At 53.4% G+C, this 23523-nt stretch overlaps 1 protein-coding gene across 1 annotated transcript in view; it reads right to left on the bottom strand.

The window, feature by feature from the left end:
* Positions 1-14370: 14370 nt before the first annotated feature.
* Positions 14371-23523, bottom strand: part of SCN5A (sodium voltage-gated channel alpha subunit 5) — an 85820-nt gene continuing 76667 nt past the window's right edge. Inside the window, exons 24-27 of the mRNA XM_052649864.1 lie at positions 23018-23159; positions 22269-22369; positions 20330-20600; positions 14371-15611 (exon numbers count right to left, since the gene is read on the bottom strand). Of these exons, the coding sequence (XP_052505824.1) occupies positions 14371-15611; positions 20330-20600; positions 22269-22369; positions 23018-23159 (1755 nt within the window). The remainder of the gene's footprint in view (positions 15612-20329; positions 20601-22268; positions 22370-23017; positions 23160-23523) is intronic.

Below are 23523 nucleotides of genomic sequence, written 5' to 3'. Positions count from 1 at the left end.
GAATCTGCCTGCACTGTGGGAAACCTGGGTTCCATCCCTGGGTTGGGAAGAGCCCCTGGAGAAGGGAAAGGCTACCCACTCCAGTATTCAGGCCTGGAGAATTCCATGGACTCTAGTCCATGGGGTCGCAAAGAGTTGGACATGACTGAGTGACTTTCACTTTGTGAATATCAAGGAAGAACTTTTCTCCTATGCCTTTGGGCCCCCAGGTGTCCAATTTTCTTTGTAGAAGAGCTTCATAACATTAAGACAAAACCTTCCTCTGTAACTCTGCCTATCAATGACAGACCCTAACAGCTGTTCCAGGCTATGCAGAACTGGCGGGTACCCGCTCTCACCTGATAGCGTTTTAGAGATGAGGAGCTCCTAGAGACATCTGTGCATTTCATTTGATGCCCAGGGATTCATGGATTTCAGACCCTTCAGCATGATTTCACAAGCCCCTCCCCCCAGTGGACGGCCACATCTGGGGAAAGATTTCAGGGTGAGGTGCTAGCAATGCTGAATCAAGTCAGGGGACTGGCACCCCACTTTTCTCACAATACTACTGGCTCATGTGGAGCTCACTCTAACTAGCAGCTTCTTGTCTTTTCCACATGATCACTCTCCCATCACGTGCTTACGTAGTCAATTTTTGGAACACAAATGTGGCATTCTATGTATGCCCAACTGTTAAGATTCTATTTTCTTATAGTTCCTGCCCATCTTCAGGTGAGTTCTCATTCTTTATGATCCTGACTTGGCCATCTGACATGTTAGCTATGCCTCCCAGCTCTGAAATTGCAGATTGGATAAACAAGCCTTCAGTGTGTCCATTGAAAACACTGAAGCAGATAGAGCCAAGGAGGGTCCTTTTGGTAAAAATCTCATTTTTCATAGCAACCTCCTTCACACACTCACCCAGGAAGCTTCACGTGATAATAATGGGCTCTGATATTTTCAGAACTTCTATTCATTTCTCTTCTATATCTTAAAAAAACAAACTCAGTTGACTGCACAGTACAAAAATAGGTCTTAATGATAATGTGCAGCTAGTGGTAAAGAGCCTGCCTGCTAATGCAGGTGACATAAGAGATGTGGGTTCGATTCCTGGGTCGAGAAGATTCCCTAGAGAAGGAAATGGCAACCCACTCCAGTGTTCTCGATTCTTGACTGGAGAATCCCGTGGACAGAGGAGCCTGTGGGCTACAGTGCATAGGGTTGCAAAGAGTCAGACACACCTGAAGCGACTTAGCACACACGCTCGCACTCTGAAACAGGGAGGTGGCCCACTCACCTCTGGGTGCACACATCATAGCTGGGTCAGTGCTTTGGACAAAGGGAGGCACACTTGCCTGCCCAACCATCTTTCCACTCACTCATCTAACATTTGACCTCCACCCCCTAAGTCCAGCGTCTGCCTCCAATGTGGTAGACCTGGGTTTGATCGCTGGGTTGGAAAGATCCCCTGGAGGAGGAAATGGCAACCCACTCCAGTTTTCTTGCCTGGAGAATCCCATGGATGGAAAAGCCTGGTAGGCTACAGTCTACGGGGTTGCAAAGAGTCGGACATGACTGAGCGACTTCACTTTCACTTTCCCTAAGGCCGTTGCAGTTATTTTACTTTGCTTCATAATCCAGTCATTCATCATTGACTCGCCTTAGCTCTCCAAGGCCTGCTAACTTCCTGGAGGCAGGCAGATTGTGGAGGTGGCTCTTTTCTGGGGCCTCTAGAGGATTCTGTAAATAGCATGTGCCCAGGACTTGTGGAGTTACCAGCAAGTTATCCTGCTTGAGTCCCGGCGTGTTCCCTGTCCCTGGGAAGGAACCCAGGAAGGCTGGGGACTAGGACCTGGCTGGTGGGCCGATCCCCCTGCAGGGACCAGTTCAACCAGCTGACCGTGAGACCCTCCATGACAAAGGCTTCTCAGAGGGGACAGCAAAGCACGTGCGTTGGCCTTTAGGCTCCAGCCAGGGCCCAGGCTGTGCCAGCGGGTGGGCTGCTGTGTGCGGAGCAGAGCAGAGCCCTGTGTCTGGGATGTCTGGGTGCCCAGCACTGCTTCTGGCCGGCTGCAACTCTCAGGGAGCTTTCCCTGCTCACTCTTCATCAGGCTCCGCCAGGTCTGGTCCTGAAGCCACCCTTCCCAGTGGGAGCATGGGAGCAAGGGGGTGCCAGTGGGAGTGTGCTGAGCAGGGTTTTTGTGTGTTTGGTGAAGGGAGAAGCTGAGTTAAGTTTAGGTCTTCCAGCTGTGTGCAGGTGTGGAGCCCTGTCCTCTCCCCTGCCCCCAGCCAGGATCTTGGGATTGTTTCTAACCTCTCTCTCCCCCGGCCTCAGTTCCTTGAAAGGTGCAAGATGGACCAGCCTGCATCTGCTGATGCCAGAGCTCCTTTCTGTACAAATGTCTCCAAGGCTGTGCGGGTAGGGACAGTGGCAGACAGGGGCCTTGAATTTGCCAGGCCTTCAATGGCACCCCGCTCCAGTACTCTTGCCTGGAAAATCCCATGGACGGAGGAGCCTGGTAGGCTGAAGTCCATGGGGTCGTGAAGAGTGGGACACGACTGAGAGACTTCACTTTCACTTTTCCTTTCATGCATTGGAGAAGGCAATGGCAACCCACTCCAGTGTTCTTGCCTGGAGAATCCCAGGGATGGGGGAGCCTGGTGGGCCGCCGTCTATGGGGTCGCACAGAGTCGGACGTGACTGAAGTGACTTAGCAGCAGCAGGAACCCCACACCTGCAAGACCTTGGCCCAGGCCCCAGGCCAGGGGCCCACCTTAGCCTATCAGGTGAAGTGAAAGGCACCCAGTCGTGTCCGACTCTTTGTGACCCCATGGACTGTAGCCTGCCAGACTTCTCTGTCCATGAGGATTCTCCAGGCAAGAAAACTGGTGTGGGTAGCCTTTCCCTTCTCCATGGGATCGTCCCACCCAGGGATTAAACCAGATCTCCCACATTGTAGGCAGGTTCCTTTTTTCTTTTTTTTGACATGGAAATATAAATACTTTATTTATTTATTTTTTTAACATTTTAATTTTTTATTTAAATTCACAGAATTGTATCTTAAGTTTATTAACCCTTATAATGCTTTTTCTCCCCAAAACATTTTTGCCTGAGTCAAGAGTTTTTATACCCGTTTTATCCACAAAATCACATATAAAGTTTAAAGTCTTTTGTGTCTAAGGACACAAAACATTTCTTTTTTTTAACTTTTATTTTTACTTTATTTTGCTTTACAATGCTGTAATGGTTTTGCCATACATTGACATGAATCAGCCACGGGTGTACATGAGTTCCCAGTCCTGAACCCCACCCCCCCCACCTCCCACTCCATATCATCTCTCTGGATCATCCCCGTGCACCAGCCCCAAGCATCCTGTATCCTGTATCGAACATAGACTGGCAATTCGTTTCTCACCTGATGGTATACATGTTTCAATGCCATTCTCCCAAATCATCCCACCCTCTCCCTCTCCCTCAGAGTCTAAAAGTCCGTTCTATACATCTGTGTCTCTTTTGCTGTCTCGCATAGAGGATTATCATTACCATCTTTCTAAATTCCATATATATGTGTTAGTATACTGTATTGGTGTTTTTCTTTCTGGCTCACTTCACTCTGTATAATTGGCTCCAGTTTCATCCACCTCATTAGAACTGATTCAAATGTATTCTTTTTAATGGCTGAGTAATACTCCATTGTGTATATGTACCACAGCTTTCTTATCCATTCATCTGCTGATGGACACCTAGGTTGTTTCCATGTCCTGGCTATTATAAACAGTGCTGTGATGAACACTGGGGTACACGTGTCTCTTTCAATTCTGGTTTCCTCAGTGTGTATGCCCAGCAGTGGGATTGCTGGGTCATAAGGCAGTTCTAGTTGCAATTTTTTAAGGAATCTCCACACTGTTCTTTACCATCTGAGCCACCAGGGAAGGCCATCAGGTAGGCGACAGGTTTTCATTCCCACCACCTTTCATGATGGGCCCCTGGCTTCTACCCCAGCCTTCTGATTTCTGGGCAGTGGGTCCTCTCTCACCTCTCTGCAACCCCTGTCCCCCAGCCCCCACACTGTAGAGGAGGCCTTCAACCTCTCACCATCATTGCCATTCAGACACAGGCTGAGACCTTGGATCTTCTCCAAGGTCAGTGGAGTCCAGGACAGTATGGCGTGTCTGTGTCCTCACTCCCCAGATGAGGCTGAAGCTTGAACAGGACAAGTGTGCCCCTCACTGCTCCTTCTCTGTGGCTCCAGGACCCTGCCTCCGGGGTCCCAGGCAGAGGCTCAAACCCTCACCTGCCCTGGTCTAGAGTCAGAGCCTAGCTCTGCTGCTTTGCCGGCTTGCAGTATGATTTCAGGTGAGTGAGATCTGCCTGGTCCCCTAGGTGTAACGAGGGCCAGAAACCCTCCAGGGTTGCTCAGCAGCCAGCGTTCTGACTGTCCAGGGCAGGGTCTGCTCCTCAAAGGCAGCCTGCAGAGGGGGCTTGTGGGGAGGCAGGCAGGGGCAGCCTGGAGGCCCCGGGGATGCACGGGCTTGGGGGCCTCCGAGGAGGTGCGAATGAGGGAGGCAGAGCAGGCCGGTGCAGACAGCTCTGTCCCAGCGCTATCTCCCGTCCGCGACACCCTCTCCACACCCGGGCGCCGATAAGCGGGTGTGAGCCACGGCCGCCATGTGACAGGCCCTTCAGCGGGGAGGGGATGGGGGCGTCCATCCACGGCCGAGCCTGGACGGCAGCGGCCTCCTCCCCCTCCCCTCCTCCCTGGCGGGCTGGACAGGCCAGGCAGCCCCTCCTGCCCCAGGCTGGAGACTGTCCTGGGCAGCGAGGCCCAGCCTGCTCGGTGCAGGGAGCAGACCTCCCTCCGTCCTTTCTGGCAGAGAGCCCAGGAGGATGGCGCCCCTGCCCAGCTGCTCCTGCAGGGACCTCGCCCCCTCACCCCATCTCCTGCAGCCGCGTGGCCACCAGCTTTCAGTCATCCCCGCCTCCCACCAGCTCTGACTTTGGGGCCACCATTCCAAAGGGGCCACCTTCTTTCCTCCATGGCCTCAGGCAGTGATCATCACCAGCAGGCCAAGGCCAGAAACCCTTCACTTCCTGGTGGTGGGCCGGGGGTCAGGGAGGAAGAGAACCAGAGCTTGGAGCTCTCGGGATGGGGAAGGGAAAGGCCAACCATCTGGGCTACAGGCTGCGTGGACCCTCTGGGAAGGGGGGTGTTTGTCCCCCACGCCTAAGGCACTCAACTCGGAGCTTCCTCCTGCTTTCTCAGAGGCTCGCTGATGTGTTCAGAGCTGGCGGTGGTTTTGATTCTCAGGCTGCAGCCCGCTGCATCGGGCAGCCCGTCCATGTGCATTCGGGCACAAGAGTGTGGGGTCCTCTGTGCTCCCGACCCTGGGTTCCGTTCTCAGCTTCTGCACGGCTTGTGCGTCTTCAGGGCCCACGGTCTAAGGGCGCCTGGCGTTACATCCCAGCTCTGCCATCCTAACTGCTCTGGGCCTCAGTTTCCCCACCTCCATGACAATAGGGATGATAATACCGCATACATGGTAGGACTCTTGCAAGTATCAAATGAGTTACTACATGTAGAGTATTTGGATAGGGCCCAGCACACAGCACGCACCATGGAGTTTTGGCCATTGTTATCATTTGTGTAAATTTTACTTTAATTTCACTTATATCTTTTATGCTGAGTCACCAGTTATTTATGTTTTGCTCATTTATTTTATAATTCTCTCTAGATATATGTATTTATAATATGCTGTATGTATAGTATATATATGTATATATATAATATATAGTATATTTAATATATTTTATACAGTATATGTATATACTACATATACAATATATTGTATATATAATATACTATAAATAGTGTATATTTATACTGTATATATTCTATATATACACTATATATTCTATGTTGTAATATACTATGCACAGTGTATACATTTCTTTCTCTGAATCACTTGAGAGTAAGTTGAAGACATGATGCCTTTTTACTCCTAAATACTTGAGAGTATATTGATGAGGATAAGGATATTCTTTTGCAAAACCACAACACAGTTAACAAAATTAGAAAACGTGTTATTTAATCCTTGGGCTACATTCAAATTTCGTTCATTGTCTCAATCCTGTCTTCTATTTGTTTATTTTTTTCCTTTTCCAGAGTCACCCATTGCATTTAGCTGCCGTGTCCCTTTGATCTCCTTTAATCTGGAAGAATTCCTCAGCCTTTCCTTGCATTACTTGAGCCTGACACTTCTGAAGGGTTTAGGCCAGTTATTCTGTAGAGCGATGCTGCTCAAATTCTGTTTGCTGTTTCCTCATGATTACTTTCAGGCTGTGCTTTTTCGGTAAGATTACCACATAGGTTATGATGTGTCTCTGTGAGAATCACATGGGGAGGCATGCAATGTACATTTTCTCATTTGTTAGAAATGTTGTCTTCGATCACGCGAGCGCCGAATTCCCCCTCCCCACTGTTAAATTAAGAAAGTTATAAAAAGCAATTGTGGGAGGATACTTTGAGACTCTGTTGCTCATCACACTTTTACCTTAATTTTCATCCACTGATGATGTTACTCCCTTCCTCTTTCTGAACTTGCTAACTGGCCCATCCAAACTGCCTCCTGCGTGTTTGATGTGTATCTATCAGCCTAAGTATCTCTTACTTTCCAGGATGGCCCAGGGCTCATCTTGTAGTTTTTCTCTGCTCTAACAATGAATCAGCCAAGGAATCACCAAGGAATCCTATTTCCGTTGAATGGAGAATGATATTTATAATCTTTGTAAACAATATTTGTTTGTGTGGCTGTGCTGGGTCTTAGCTGCAGCTTGCACGCTCTTAGTGGCATGTGGGACCTAGTTCCCTGACCAGGGATCAAACCCAGGCCCCCTGCATTGGGAGTTCAGAGTCTTAGCCTCTGGACCACCAGGGAAGTCCCCAGAATAGTATTTAGAAAGCAAGACTCGGGTGCTGCGTGCACTCATTGATACCAGTGTATTATTGTTCCTAGTTGAGCATTTTATCATCTGTTCATTTGGATGTGGTGGTGGAAGCAACGCCAAAGAAATGGCAGCTTGGAGATGGGAGGGGCAAGGTGGGCTGGATAGGGTCCCTCCCCTCTCTGGCTGTCTGAGTCCTCCCCGCCTTCTCTCTCCTTCTCTCCCTCTTCATCATGACCCCATGTCCCCTTTCTTGGTCAGAATTCCTCTGGAGATTCCAGCTGTGGGAACCTCTGAAACCAACTCCCCAGCTACGTGTGTGATACCAGAGGCAGGCAACTACGCGACCTTTGTGTGTGAACAGTCAAAGGCAAAGATAATTTACGAGAAAGTTTTTGCTTAGAACAATCTGGTGACAGGGTGATTGGGGAAGACACATTTGGAAGATTTCCACCTGGAAACGTTCCTTTTTCCTGCACGAAAAGCACACAGCCTCTGCTGAGGTTAGGGCTGGGGTGCTGTTGGAGGTCTGCTCTCCAGATAAGCCTCTGCAAGGCTCGGGGGACCAGCACGAATGGTTCATGCCTAGCACAGCCCACTTGCCATGTCCACAGGAGCAGGTACAAAGAAAGTACCTGGGGTCCAGTGAAGGCCACTTGTCTGGCTTTGTTAGTTGTGCAAATATCAGGTGAGTGGGTATCCCCAGTCCCCCACTTGAAGTTAGTTAACCGTTTCGAGACAAGATCCAAGGCTTCCTCTCTCTGAAATCCGAGGTATGCAAAGCTGGCCTCTGGCGGAACTGCATCAGTTCGCAGAAGGACCCAGTATCCACCTGCTCCTTCCTGAGATGGGAAGGGAAGGAGGTTGCGGTCCAGTGGAGTAAAGGCCCTGGGCCAGGGTCTTCTGAAATGAAATGATGGGGAAACAGAAGTCAGCGGTGGCGGCAGGGCTCCCCTGTGTTTCATGGGGGGAAGGCTGGCTTCAGGGTGGAGTGAGGCCACTTTGGGGAGGTGCTGAACTGGGCCTGTGCTCTTGACTGGAGACTGTGATTATTTATCCACAGAACTGTCCCCTAGAGAAGAGTCAAAGTACGGCTCACCCCTTCAGCTCTCCATGCCTTTGAGGAATGGTGCTGCCCTCGGGTGGGCTTCCCAGGTGGCTCAGCGGTAGAATCTGCTGATGATGCAGGAGACGTGGGTTACATGGGTTCAATCCCTGGGTTGGGAAGATCCCTTGGAGAAGGAAATGACCACCCACTCCAGTATTCTTGCCTGGGAAATCCCAGGGGCAGAGGAACTGGTGGGCTACAGTCCATGGGGTTGCAAAGAGTTGGACATGACTTAGTGAGTAAACAACATCAACTGCCTTTTGGTAGCCTGGACCCTGCAAGGTATCCAGGTCCCCTCTACAGTGAAATGGCAGTGCTGTCAGACCTCAGCCCCTATTTTGTTTTGTAAACGATTCAAGCAGAGAGTGAAGATCTCTCAGTTCAGTTCATTTCATTTCAGTCGCTCAGTCGTGTCTGAGTCTTTGCGACCCCATGAATCGCAGCATGCCAGGCCTCCCTGTCTATCAGCAACTCCCAGAGTTCACTCAGACTTGCGTCCATCGAGTCAGTGATGCCATCCAGCCATCTCTCACAAAAAAAAAAAAAAGTAAAAAAGAGAGGAACTGGATATGTCAGTAAATTCTTGACGAGTTGATAGAAAACATTAAATCTGTTCTCTGAGTGAGCTGGGGGCCATTGGGGTTCTGTGTGAAGCAGCAGCCTGAGCCAACAGCGTGACTTTTGATAGACCCCACTGGCTGCTGTGTTGAGAATGGTCTGGGCCCAGGACCAAGCCGGAGGCCTTTGGGAGATTCCAGGCGAGAGGCCGTGGTGGCTCAGACCAGCAATGGCGGCCGTGCAGGTGTTGAGAAGTGGTCAGGCTTGGGATGCATTCTGAAGGCAGAGCCAACAGGATTTCCTGCGGGATTGGATGTGGGGTGAGAGAGAGAGAGAGAGAGAGGAGGCGGGGAGGACCCCGGCTGGAACTGAGTAGCTGGATCTCCAGCCGGACACTCCCGTGGAGGCTGTTGTCTGGTTTTGCCTGTCCCTTGGGGGCCTGTGGCTGAAGTCAGGACAGAGACTGGCGGTGGGGCGTGGGGAGGGGAGTGGAGGGGCTCGGCCTGCTCCTGGCTCTGGGGCTCGGGGCTGCACATACTGGTTATTCCATTACCCCTCATTTATTGGCCTTATTGGCTTTTGTCATTTCCTCATTGTCTCCTGTCTGGAGGGAGACTGTAAACGTGATGGATTGATACAGGATACAGGAGGCCCAATTATCTCCATCGAGCCGGCCTCTCCTCTTGGTCAAGCCCTGCCTGCCCTCTTGTCCTTGCAGAACCTCCCTCAGCCCCGCACGCAGAAGCAGCCTGGCCCCTGGCTGTCCAGGAAGTGCAGCCCGAGAGGGTGAGTGGCAGACAGATGGTCCCCAGGAGACATGGCTCCAAGAGCAAATCCTAGAGGCAGACTCAGCCCACGGCAGCCAGACACAGAGGACGGCAGGGCGGGAGGCCAGGATGGACCGCCGCTGCTCGCCCGCATCCGGGGAAGGGGGCTCTGCGGCAACTTGCACGCCTCTCTGGAACCCGAGCTGGCTCATGCCACCACGGAGGCTGGGGTGATGGGCCTTTTCTCTCCGGCAGCAGGTGCCTGGCAGCTGACTGTGGATGCCAGCCTCGTGAGCTGGCATGGGAGGAAGTGCTTGTCAGAGTGGTGATTGTACGTGCTGGGCTTGGGCTGGCCCAGCCCCCTCCCCTGCCATTTACACTGACTTGGGACACCCACAGGAGAGAGGTGCCTCAGGTAAGGGCCTCTTGGGATTCCCCCCAGACAGAGCTTGGCAGCTGCCAGGCTTTGAGTGTCATTTCTAAACCAAGTCCCTTGCCCCCCACCTCTGGGCTGTCTGCCTCCCCCTATCCTGAGGATCGTGGTCCAGGGTGGTTGGGACAGGAAGCCGCAGGTTCAGTGTTAGGATTTCAGGCATCTCCCTGTGGGCACACCTGCCCCCTCATCAACATAGACGCTGGCTACTGTGCCTTAAGTGTACCCTGTGTGTGAATCTGCCCATGCCCCTCCATGTAGGTGACCTCCTTCCAGAAGAACAAGGAATGGAAGGTAGAAATGTGGCTGAGCAATGGGGCCAAGGATCTCATAGGACAGAAAGGCAGGAAGGGTTCAGATGGAGGAGAGGGTCCAGGTGAACCCTGTGGACACTGAAGAGCTGGGTTGATGGGGTGCCTCTTGCTCTAACATTCCTGGGCTCCTACCTGTGTTGGGCACGGGCAGGGCTGGAGACGGTGGTATGGGGGCGCTGGCTGGGCCTTCCCCAGCCCTCAGGGAGCACATACACAGAGGACAGTGTGTTGGAGGGGTGTACAATCCCGTGGCACCCCCAGCCCATGAGAGCTGGCCTTCAGCGTCTCCTGGCTCTCGGCTGCTGCCCGCTCCATCTCCACCTGTAGGAGTGAGTGCCTGGCTGTCTCCCTGCCCCTCCCAGCCTCCGGGCACCAAGTCCCATGGCCGTCAGGGACTTGGGAAGGGACTGAGGCGGAAGAGCGGCTGGCACGGGGCAGGGAGCTGCCAGGGCTGCGGCCCGAGGGTGAGAGCTGACGTCTGTCCAGGATCATCTCTGTCCCTGCCAAGGGCTGAGATCCCGGGCCGCATGCCTTCTCTCTGACACAGGAGCCGGCATCCGTTCCCTCATGGAGCCTGGACCCCTGCCTCGCCCCAGAGCGGCCGGGTGATAGCTGTGGTGGTGCGGTGACCGCGAGGGCCCCCTTGCCTCCCTCTGGATCAGCCTGCACCTCCCAGGCCAGTGTCTTCTGTTGGAGGGGTAGGTGATTTACAGTGTTGCGTTAGTTTATTAGTTTCAGGTGTACAGCAAAGTGATCCCGTTATACATGTACATACTTCCGTTCGTTTTCAAATTCTTTGCTCATATAGGTTACTATAGAGTATTGAGTGGAGTTCCTGTGCTAAGCAGTTCCCTGCGGATATTCTATTTTATATATAGTAGTGTGCTGTGCTGAGTCGCTCAGTCATGCCTGACTCTGCGACCCTATGGACTGTAACCCACCAGGCTCCTCTGTCCATGGGATTCTCCAGGCAAGGATACTGGAGTGGGTTGCCATGCCCTCCTCCAGAGGATCTTCCTATCCCAAGGATCGAACCCGGGTTCCCCACATTGCAGGTGGATTCTTTACCGTCTGAGCCACCAGGGAAGCCCAGTAGTCTGTATAGGTTAATCCTCAATTCTTAATTTATCCCTCCCCACCCCCACCTTTCCCCTTTGGTGACCGTAAGTTTGTTTTCCAAATGAGGACTGGGCCCCCCTGGGGCTGAGAAAACTCAGGTGGACCAGTGACAGGGATCTGAGTCCAGCTCTGGGATCTGGGCGGAGGGCTGTGGGCCAGCTGCTCTGGCGGTGGCTGTGGAGGGCGGCGCTGCCAGGGCCGGGCCGCAGGCCAGCGTGGGTGGGGCAGGGGCAGCAGGCAGAGAGGGCCTGTGTGAGCCGCCACAGCAGGGCTACTGGGGGAGCCCAGGGGCTTGGCAGGAAGAGGCTGAACGGACCCACAGGTACCCATGGGCAGAGGAGGGGTCATGGGGCCCCCGGAAGAGTGCATCCCCAGGGCTGGGAGACCACCAGGAGAAGGCCCCGCAAGCCTGAAGAGGCCCGCGTGGTGCCTGTCCAGCCACCCCATCTCTGACTGTCACGGGACTGGACATACTCAGAAGGAAGCTAAGGTGATATTTACAACACAGGGTGGCTGAAGGCTGCTGTTTCACCAAGACTTGAGTGGAAAAGCCCCAGGGCTGGCCTGGCTTTCATCTGGGGCCAAGGAAGTTTATCTCCACTGAGTAAAGTTGAAAGGGACAAGGAGAGGCAGAAGCAAAGGCTGGATTTGATGACACTGGGGTCATGTCTCTTCACACACCAACTTTACAGGTATCTATTCCCCGCCCAAATATATATGTATGTGTGCAACTGAATCATTTTTCTGTATACCAGAAAGTAACACAATATTATCAATTTGTAAATCAACTATACTTAAAAAAATGGACAGAATCCAGACCAGGTCATGTAAGCCATTTATTGGTTTGTGTTAAAAATATGTATCTTGTTTATGCACGAAGTTTGGTGCGAAGTGCTCGGGTGGTTCCGACAACAGCTGGCACTTGGCGCTTGTCCCTCCCTCCTGTGCCCTCCCCTCCTTCTCCCATCCTGCTGGTCACTGTGCGGTTCTGGAAAAAAAGCAATGAGAGACACGCTAAAAGCTAAGGAGTCGGCTTCGCTCGGCCCTGCCCTCGGCCACACGGTCTGCAGTCAGTGGCTGGTCCCGGCACCTGCCTCCGGCTCCCGGGCTGTCCCCACACACAAAACCCCAGTCTCCTTCCGGTCAGCTGGGCCTGTAGCCCGGCCGGCCTGCCCGCTGCCTCCCTGCCCACGCGGGGTGCCAGGTGTCGCGGAGGGCATATACCTCTCCAAGCTTTGAGAGCACAGCACAGAGAGCTACAAAAATAAGATTTCCACTCAGAGGAGTGGTGCTGGGACAGTTAAAACCACGTCCCACGCTGACTTCAAGGGAACATGGGAGAAGAGAAAGCACTGGGGGCGGCGGGTGGCTGGGGCTGCCACCAAGGGAACTCGAGTGACAAGACGAAATGTTAATACTTGACTCGCCGCTGGCGGTTCCCCCTCAGCTCCCCACGGCCGGCCCCCCCGACGGCTCGGCGAGGTAGGTTAGGACAGCCAGCTTCTGGCTTCCGGGGCTGCCCCGAGAGGCGGCCTGTGAGGTGGCCGCCGGGTGGAGGGCGGCTTTGCTGTAGAGTGGACTTGGGCAGCTGAGCCCCTGCCTGCAGCCTCCACCAGCCACCGCTGTCCCTCTCAGGGTGACAGTTCTCTACTTTCAAAGATTTGCATATGCTCAGTAGGATTGTCAGCAGCTGAAGAGGCCCTGTGGCGGGGTGGGCGGGTGGGGAGGGTGGTGGTGATTGGACTAGAAAAAAGTATTTTTCCCTGAAAAGGCCTGCTCACAAGACCCATGGGCAGCCTGGACCCTGCCCCAGGAGGTCCCGGGTGCAGTGTCCCCGGGACCCTGGGCTGAGCAGGGGGGCGCTGGTCCAGGGTCACTCGACTCCCTTTCCCAGGAGACCTGGAGTCCATTCCCCTCCTAGGGCCCTGGGACTGGGCTGAGCATCCTGCAGCCCCTTCCATGTACGGGGCCCGGGCTGCCCTCCCCGCTCCCGTGCTTTCGCAGCTCGAGAGGAGCTGGGGTCCACACAGGCACCCCCTCAGCCCTGGGCAGAGGCAGAAAGGTCTGGAAAGAGAGCCTGGGTGATGACAGCAGATTCCATTCTCCAGCCGGGCTGGCGGGCACCGTGCTGGGGGCTGTGGAGTAGGTTCTTCACCCCAACCCCATGGGCTCAGCCTTCTCTTCCTGGCCTGTGGGGCAGGGTCAGCCAGGCTGGGCAGCACGGACAAGCTGGGTGGCTGGACGTATGTGCCTCCCTCAGGCCCTTCCCTTAATGTTAATACTCTAACAGAGGCCAAGCTCTACAGGGAAGAAAGGCAACGTCAGTGCCGAGGACAAGCCCTGGGAGCCAGGCCACTCTCTTCTGGAAGCTTGTTGTATTTATAGGCCTGACTCCAGGGTGGCCTGCATAAACATACAGGGGGGAAATGGGGCAATGAGTGAGCCCTGGCTGACAAGAATCCCACCTGTGGGGGGCCCGGGGGAAAGGCCGGTCACCTCGCTCATCTCAGGGAGTCCAGGCCACATGTGGCTTGTGTCTGCCCTCTGTGAGTGTGAGTGTGCACACGTATGTAGGGGAAGGGGTTCAGCCCTCCTGGCACCTCAGCCCAAGCGGCGGGGGACCCCCTTTCTGCCTCTAGGCAGTGAAGGCCCGTGGGACCCACACCAGATCTCACTTTTGCATTGACGGCAGAGCCCCAGCAGCTCCCAGACACTCTTGTTCAGAGTTAGGAAGAGGCAGTGTGAATCGCTGCCGATCCACCCGTGAAAAAAAAATGTTAGTTCTTTGCTCAAGTAAAAAAATATCAAATATAATAAATTTATGAAAGCCCATTCACAACATACACAGTCTTGGTTTCGCATTTTGTCTCAGCAGCTGGGATGGAGGTGGTGGTCAGAGCCCCAGGGCGTTGCCAGACCAGACCCGGCCCCCAGGACTAGTAACCCCAAACGGACAGCTCAGCCAAGTGCTTCCAGCCATCAGTGCGGTGCACAGGACTCTGTGCCTTGTCGGTCCACGGGGCCGAGGCTCCTGTCTCACTCCCGAAGCCCAAAGCAAAGGTCGGACGGCTCAGCGGCTGCTGGGCTGGGGCTGCCTTTGGGTTTGCCGCAATGCTCTGCGCGCTGGCGCCCCCCTCCCTGGGCTGCGCTCACACGACTGACTCGCGGTCCCTGTCGGGGGTCGGGGGGAAGTCAGCGAGATCCTCGCTTGGGCTGTAGTCAGACGCCCGCACCTGGGGGTTGTCGCTGGTGGCCCTGGTGACGCTGTCGTAGGAGGGCGGGAAGGACGTGGAGGAGACGGAGGAGCTGGAGGGCGGGCCGAGGCGGCGGGAGAAGTTCTCGTTCATCATGTGGGCGATGAGGCCCTCCTGCTCGGGGGCGTCCTCCTCCGAGAGGCCGCTGCTGCCCGCCTGCTGGCGGTAGAGGAAGGAGGCGTGCTTGACGGAGCGCTGCAGCAGGTGCCGGCGGAAGGCCCGCTGGATGACCGTGGCCGACACCTCCTCGTGCTTCCGCCGCAGCGTGGTGGTGATGGGCTCGTAGGAGATCTTGGACGGGTTGGCCGCCATGAACTTCTCCTCCATCTGGATCTTCAGGGCGTCCATCTCCCCAGACTCGCCCAGGACCCTCTTGGTGAAGGCGAAGAGGATGTCCATGCAGTGGATACGGTCCCCGCTCACCATGGGCAGGTCCATATTGATGAGGCTTATCTGGTTGGGCTTGGGGATCCGCAGCGGCTCCGACAGGGCGTCGGCGAAGTCGGACAGGGCCGCATACTCGATGAACTGGGTGGCCTCCGGGTCGAACTTCTCCCAGATCTCGTAGAACATGTCGAAGTCGTCCTCGCTCAGGGGCTCCGTGCTCTCCTCCGTGGCCACGCTGAAGTTCTCCAGGATGATGGCGATGTACATGTTGACCACGATGAGGAAGGAGATGATGATGTAGGTGGTGAAGAAGAGGATGCCCACCGCGGGGCTCCCGCAGTTGCCCCGGGAGCCGTTGCTGTTGGGCAGGTTGGGGTCGCAGTAGGGGGGCCCCGTGTTGAGGATGGGGCTGAGGAGCCCGTCCCAGCCCGCCGACGTGGTGATCTGGAAGAGGCACAGCATGCTGTTGGCGAAGGTCTGGAAGTTGAACATGTCGTCGATGCCGGCCTCCCACTTGACGTAGGCGAAGTTGGCCATGCCGAAGATGGAATAGATGAACATGACGAGGAAGAGCAGCAGCCCGATGTTGAAGAGGGCGGGCAGGGACATCATGAGGGCGAAGAGCAGCGTGCGGATGCCCTTGGCCCCGCGGATCAGCCTGAGGATGCGGCCGATGCGGGCCAGGCGGATGACCCGGAAGAGCGTCGGGGAGAAGAAGTACTTCTGGATGATGTCTGAGAGCACAGTGCCTGTGGGAAACAACGGAGACTGTGGCCGCCGGTGGCGTCACTGTCCCCCCTCCAGCCCAGCCTTGCTGGGAGGGGCACGGAGCCTGGGAGTGGAGGCCCGGGTCACCTGGGGCCTGTAAGGACCCTGCCTCCACCCACCTGAGTCTCCATTTCTGCATTTATGGTCCAGAAGAGGACCCACAGTTCCTGCATCCTTTGCAAAGTGCCTTCTCAGCCCTCCGCCCCTTAGTCTCCTGAGCCTACCTGCACGTACGAGGCCCATTATCCAGATTGTGGCTCAGGGGCCTCAGCGGACTCGCTCAGCATCCCTGGTGGCCTAGCTTGGACCAGAACTCTAGAACTTTTACCTCCTTGCTGCTCAGAGTGTTGTCTGAGGACCAACAGCCTTGGGATTTCCTGGGCACTTATCAGAAATGCAGAATCTCAGCTGCACACCCAGACCCCTTGTGTTTTAACAAGTCCAGGTGGTTCGTGTGCACACTGAAATACAAGAGGCACCAGCCAGGCAGTTGGCACACTCCTCACACCTCACCTGTCACAAGTCAGCCTCTCTGAGGTGCTTCCTATGACCTTCCCACCCCTGCTAGCTGCCAGGCCTGCCCACTCCATCTCTACTGACTACTCTGAGTTTGGAGTTTCAAGGAGCATAGATGTAAGTTATAGGAGAAAGAATGGAATATACCTGCCTTGTATTGGCCCAAGTGAACTTTCCAGACTTCTCATATATTAGGTTGGTGCAAAAGAAATGGTGGTTTTTGTACTGTTGAAATCTGCCATTTGATATTGGAATACATTTTAAATAAACGTAGCTAGGTTCTACATCATTTTAATGTGCATTTCTCGCTTTACTATTTTTTTTTTGCTAATGACTTATTACTTGCTATTTTATATTTATTTTAGACTATGGAGATGATGTTAGACAAAAAACAAGTTTGAGCAATTTTCTTTTTTGAGTTCAAAACCAGTTATAAAACAGCACAGATAACTTGCAACATCAACAACACATTTGGCCCAGGAGCTGCTTACAAATGCACAGGGCAGTGGTGGTTCAAGAAGTTTTGCAAAGGACATGATAGCCCTGAAGATGAGGAGAACAGTGGCCGGCTATTGGAAGTTGACAACGACCAGTTGAGAGGATCATTGTAGCTGATCCTCTTACAGGAGAAGTTGCCAAAACTCAACGTTGACCATTCTACCGTCTTTCAGCATTTGAAGCGAATTGGAAAGGTGAAAAAGCTTGATAAGTGGGTACCTCTTAAGCTGACCGCAAATCAAAAAAAGCATCCTTTTGAAAAGTCATTTTCTCTTATTGTATGCAACAACAACGAACTATTGTGACATGCGATGAAATGTGGGTTATATACCACAACCAGTGATGACCAGCTCAGTGTCTGGAAAAAGAAGAAACTCCAAAGCACTCCTGGAAGCCAAACTTATACCAAAAAAGGTCACGGTCACTGTTCAGAGGTCTGCTGCCCATCTGATCCACTACAGCTTTCAGAATCCCTGCGAAACCATTATATATGAGAAGCATCCTCAGCAGATCGATGAGATGCCCTGAAAACTGCAACACCTACAGCCAGCACTGGTCAACAGAAAGGGCCCAGTTCTTCTCCATGACAGTGCTCGAACACACACTGAACAACCAACACACAACCAGCAGGAGGCAGAAAATGCTATCCAAGAGTTCGTCGAATCCCAAGGCATGGATTTTGGTGCTGTAGGAATAAACACTTATTTCTCATTGGCAAAAATGTGTTGATTGTAATGGCTCCTATGTTGATGAATAAAGATGTATTTGAGCCTAGTTATAATGGTTTAGAATTCACGGTCCAAAACGGCAATTACTTTTGTACCAACCTAATAATAATGCCCCTCACGAATGTGTCAGGCGTTCACTGTCAGTAGAGCCCTGGGCTGAGCAACTGACACCTCCGTTTACCCCTTCCAGTTACCCGAGGAGGTAAGCTGATACTAGCATCCTCATTTTCCAGAAGAGGAAACTGAGAGGTGAGCTCACTTATCCAAGTTGCCACCTAGTCGGTGAGAAGTGGGGATTTGACTCAGACACTCTGGCTCCAAGTTGAGCTGTTAACCCTGCCTCTCTGGTACACAAGCTCTGGGACCAGTAGTTCCTGAATATGGTCTACACTTCCTGGAATCTTTGAGACTGTCCCTCAGGGCTCCATTCCAGCTCCTGACACCTGCTTTAGAAAAAAGATCCTCTCTAGTCCCACCAGGCACGGTCTCAGCCTCATCCCCGCCTGAGACCTCCTGGAGCATTTCCTGAGCCCACTTCCAGCTTCTAAGCATCTGCGCATCACTATAGCCACAGCAGCCCCTCTCTTGGCCCCTGTCTTTCCCTCTGTGCCGCTGAAGAGGCTATACATGGCAGAAAGATGAAAGCCAGTTATGGCAGAGGTCTGTGCAGGCAGGGTCCAGATTGGGCTCTGAACACAAGTGACAAAAGAAAGTACTGATAAATTGGACTTAAAGTTAAGACCTCTGTGCTCCAAGAGGTGACAATCAAGAAAGTGAAAAGATAAACCTAGAGAACGGGAGAAAACATCTGCAAATCTTGTATCTGATAAGGGACTGGCCTCTGGAATATATAAAGAGTTCTTACAACTCAACAAAAACACAAATAAGTCAATTAAAAAATCAAGCAAAGGATTGGAAGAGACATTCCTCCAAGACACTTCTCCTGTTATATACCAAGATATACCAAGGAAAATGCCCAATAAACACGTGAAAAGATGTTCATCATCATTAGTCATCAGGCAAATGCAAAGCAAAACCTCAATGAGATGTCACTCCATACCAATTAGCAAGGCTGTAATTGAAATATACAGAGAGGAACAAGTGTTGGGGAGGATATGGAGTAACTGGAACCCTCCTACACTGAATTTGGGACTGTAACGTGGTGCAGTCACTTTGGAAAATAGTTTGGCAGTCCCTCAAAATTTTAGATTAGTGGCTGCCTGGGGGTGGCTGGCTGTGACTGTGAAAGTTGCTCAGTCATGTCCAGCACTGTATAGTCCATGGAATTCTCCTGGCCAGAATACTGGAGTGGGCGGCCTTTCCCTTCTCCAGGGGATCTTCACAACCCAGGGACTGAACCCAGGTCTCCTGCATTGTGGGCAGATTCTTTACCAGCTGAGCCACACGGGAAGTCCAAGAATATTAGAGTGGGTAGCCTATCCCTTCTCCAGTGGATCTTCCCAACACAAGAATCGAACTGGGGTCTCCTGCATTGCAGGCGGATTCTTTACCAGCTGAGCTGCCAGAAGGTAGGGAGAGGGAAACTGGTGAGCTCAGTGGGTGCAGAGTCTCTTTTGGGGTAAGGAAAATATTCTAAACTTAGAGCATAATGATGGTTGCACAGGCATGTGAATATACTTAAAAGTACTGAATTGTACACTTGAAAGGGTGGGTTTTGTGTTATGTAAAGTATATCTTAATAAACTGTTCTTTAAAGAAGGAATTTGGGCTCTGAGGTCAAACAGATACGGGCGTGTGCTCTGTTCTCAGTGTTTCTGCCTCCTCCTAAATTCGTATGTTGAAATTCCCCCCCTCAAAGATGATGGTATTGGGAGGTGGGGCCTTGCTGCTAAGTCACTTCAGTCGTGTCCGACTCTGTGCGACCCCATAGACGGCATCCCACCAGGCTCCCCTGCCCCTGGGATTCTCCAGGCAAGAACACTGGAGTGGGTTGCCATTTCTTTCTCCAATGCATGAAAGTGAAAAGTGAAAGTGAAGTCGCTCAGTTGTGTCCGACTCCTAGCGACCCCATGGACTGCAGCCCACCAGGCTCCATCCATGGGATTTTCCAGGCAAGAGTACTGGAGTGGGGTGCCATTGCTTTCTCTTCCCCAAGGTGGGGCCTTGGGAGGGGCTTAATTTCATGAGGGTGGAGCCCGAATGAATGGGCTTAGTGCCCTTATAGAAGAGGTTCAGGGAGTTCCCTAGCCTCTTCCAGTTTTTGAGGACACAGCAAAAAGGTGTGGGTTATGAACCAGGAAAAGGACCCTCAGCAGAAAACCTGATCATGCTGGTGCTTTCCTCTTGGACTTCCAGCATCCAGATCTGTGAGAAGTAGATTTCTGTTGTTTATGAGCTACCCAGTCTGCTCTTTTTGTTGTATCAGCCTGAGTAGACTATGTGTGATTCCTATCTCAGCTTCTCCCTAGTTGAACGATTTCCCTGCCTTGGTGCTGACTTTATAAGGTGAATTGCATGAGGCAAGCGATGTCTGAAGAAGCCTGGCACACACCAGGGTGGCCAGGTGGCAATTCTCAACTCCAGAAGGTCTATCTCCAGGGTTAACGTCTACTTTAGAGGGCCACCTGCCTCCAAACTCTGGAGACTCTTCCTTGGGCTTGAAGGCTTTCCCTTGGGAAGGCAGGGAACCCCCACAGGCCCCATTCCCTTTCCTAGACTCACCCTTCAAGTTCTCCAAACAGAGAGCTGTGTTCCAGGGTCTCAGGGAGGGTGGGACCAGGAGGGGGTGTTGGGTCCTCTACCAAGCTGGCCCCCTGGCCCGAGTGGCCTTCCCAGATGTGTGTGTGTGATTGTGGGGGGTGGGGGTAGGAAGGACTGTAGGGAGCAAAGAATGCAGGGAGCTGGTGTACTGGCATGGAGCACAGATCAGGGGCTGGGGGAGAGGGAGATGCCTGGCCGGGGGAGGCCTTCTCTGCCCAGCTGACTTGCATACCCACCCACGATGGAGAGGATGACAACCACGAAGTCGAAGATATTCCAGCTGTTGGTGAAGTAGTAGTGGCGCAGGGCAACCATCTTGAAGATACACTCGGCTGTGAAGATGCCTACAAACAGCAGGTTGATCTTGGCCAAGATGTTGACCTTCTCGGGGCTCTGGTCGTCTGTCTCCACCATCATAGTCACCATGTTCAAGCAGATGAGAAACATGATGGAGACGTCGAAGGCTTGCTTGGTCACAACGTCGAATATGAAGCCCTGGTACTTGTTCTGAAAGGAAGGGCAAAGGAAGGGCTCAGCAGGGGCCGCAGGCAGGCTGGCAGGCCTACTTTGCTGCCGCTCAGTCCAGACCACCCACCCTCCTACTCCACCCTCTGGACAGTCCAATGCTCACAGACTATCACGGGGAGAGGAAAAAGGCAGGGTGCTGGACAGCCTGGCTCCCTGCTGAAAGCTCCCTGGGCTTCCAGGCCCAGCCCCGTGCTCCTTGTCCCAGACACCATCTCTCATGGCACTTCAGGAAAGGACTTCTCTTACCCCAAGTTTCCTCAGCCCATTGTTCATCAAGCTTTTCTTTTTGTTCCCACTGTCTGAAGGCTCAAGGTCAGATCTAAAGTTCAGCTCTAGAAACTGTCTCAGCCCTCAGGTTAACAAAATTTCTCCATTCTTTCTGTGGAATTTATTTTTTCCATTGAAACTGTATTTATGTGTGTCTTGAATTTTCAGATTATTTTGGGGAAAGTGTAAGTCACTCAGTCATGTCTGACTCTTTGTGACCTCATGGACTGTAGCCTGCCAAGCTCCTCTGTCCATGGGATTCTCTAGGCAAGACTACTGGAGTGGGTTGCCACACTCTTCTCCAGGGGATATTCCCAACCCAGGGGTTGAACCCCAGTCTCCTGCATTGCAGGCAGATTCTTCTGCCTGATCCATCAGGGGAGCCCCATTCTGGGGAAAAGAGATGATTATAAATAATTGAAAACACACACATACTCCTAACCTAGACCAGAGCATGGAGAACAGGAAAGAGTCAGATGACATGGATGAATTGGATGCAAAAACTGGGGCTGCCCCTTACAAGTTAATGATTTAAGTACCATCACCTGCATAATCTAGGCTTCCCTGGTGGCTCAGCTGGTAAAGAATCTGCCTGCTATGCAGGAGACCTGGGTTTGATCCCTGGGTCAGGAAGATCCCCTGGAGGAGGAAATGGCAGCCCACTCCAGTATTCTTGCCTGGAGAATCCCATGGACGGAGGAGCCTGGTGGGCTACAGTCTGCAGGGTCACAAGGAGTCGGGCATGACTGAGTGACTAACACTTTCAACTGAGTTACCTAAGTATTGCCCCCATCCTGCTCCAGTACACACATACACACGCACACACACACACACAGACACACACACACACAGAGACACATACACAGACACACACACAGACACACACAGACACACACAGACACACACACACAGACACACACACACAGACACACACACACACACACACACACGTATGTGTTGGCCTGATGTGGCCAAGGGAGTCAGCCTAGCAGAGAACCCAGAAGCCCCCCCAGGCCCCACCCACCTGGGGATTCTACGGCTCAGGGAGTTACAAGGATGAGGTTACACACGGGGCTGCCCAGCCCTCCCTGGGGAAAGCCTGAAGTGCTGTAGGGGAAGAGGGGCCTCACTCAGAAGCTCCTGTGGGAGGGGATCATCCCTGGGCTCCCAGGCTGTCTCATGCCTTCTCCTGTACCTCCATGAGACTGAGGCCCCTGTACATGATTGGAGGTCCCTCCTTCCCTGGACAGGCCAAGGGCCCCAGGCGGCACCAAAAGACTGTGAAGAGGCCCCGATAGCTGGTCTTGTGGCGTGGGGGCTTCCCAGGGGCCCCTTCGGGCAGATCTTCCCCATGCCCACCGAATCGAGAGCCTTGCTCACCAGGGGCCGTGGGATGGGCTTCTGGGGCTTCTTGGAGCCCAGCTTCTTCATGGCATTGTAGTATTTCTTCTGCTCCTCTGTCATGAAGATGTCCTGGCCCCCTAAGTGCAGAGACACAGGCACCAGCCTCATCTGGGGGTTCTCAGGGATCTAGCCTCCTTGGTGAGGGTGCCAGGGTGGCCCTTCTCCTCACTACCTCTCCTGGGGGAGAAAAGCATGCCTTATCCTATATCAGAGAGTCCCCTCAACCACCACCCCAGACCTGCTTCTCCAGGCCCCTTTCCCCATTCACCTTGGGCTCCTCTCTGACTTTGGGACTTGCAAATGCAGCCCCGACCTCCATCCTCTCCCCTGCCCAGCTCAGCCATCCTGGAAGCTCCCTCTGCCCACTTGGCTTGCCTGCCACCCGGTAGTAGCTTCTATGACGGAACTCTGGGAAGACCCAGGCCTCTGTGCGGTGGCTCCCCACCCCCACCCCCATGATCCCTGATCATGGGCCAGGTGAATAGTCCCAACGCTCACCCCAGCTCCTCTCAGGGGCCTCTTCTCTCAGACTAGGGCAGGCGTGGGGCCCCTTGTTACACACTTACGGGCCTAAGCAGGCCACATCACGGATACACCCCTGTCCCACCCCAACCCGGTCGGAGCTTAGTCCCCGGCAGGAAGGAGGCGTGGGGCCAGGAGCCAGAGAGGCTGCCAGGTGCCTGGCACCCAGCCCTGCCCTGCAGCCTGGTGGGCCTGTGCTCTACGTATCTTTTTCTTCTGCTGGTTGAAGTTGTCAATGATGACACCGATGAACAGGTTCAGGGTGAAGAAAGACCCGAAGATGATGAAGATGACAAAATAGATATACATGTAGAGGTTGCACTCCCACTGGGGCTGCTCCTCGTACTGGGGGGAAAGCAGACGGGAGGTCAGGCAGGCAGCAACGGTGGACGGGCTGGCCGAGTGTGTCAGAGCAAGGGCAGCGCCCAGGGTGTGCGTGTGCGGGGCGGGGCGGGCGGGGATGGAGTTGAGGAGGCTGGGTGGAGGCAGGTGAGGAGGCCAGGCATGCTGGGCTCGGAGCTGGCGCTGTGTCCCTGCGTGGCTCCTGCCCCTGGGCCACTGGGAGGTTTGAGTATATGGGGGTGTCTCCCAGCCTTCAGTGGCCAGTGTGACATGGTGGCTGGTATATGTATGTGGGGCAGGCACAGGACCACAGAGAAACTTGTTTTGGGTCTCTGCTGCTCCCACCCCCTCCTCTAGGGGTAGGATT

The sequence above is a fragment of the Budorcas taxicolor genome, chromosome 1 (assembly GCF_023091745.1).
Source record: "Budorcas taxicolor isolate Tak-1 chromosome 1, Takin1.1, whole genome shotgun sequence".
Lineage (NCBI taxonomy): Eukaryota > Metazoa > Chordata > Mammalia > Artiodactyla > Bovidae > Budorcas > Budorcas taxicolor.
The sequence above is the reverse complement of the archived record's forward strand: the minus strand, read 5'-3'. Positions and strand labels throughout refer to the sequence as shown.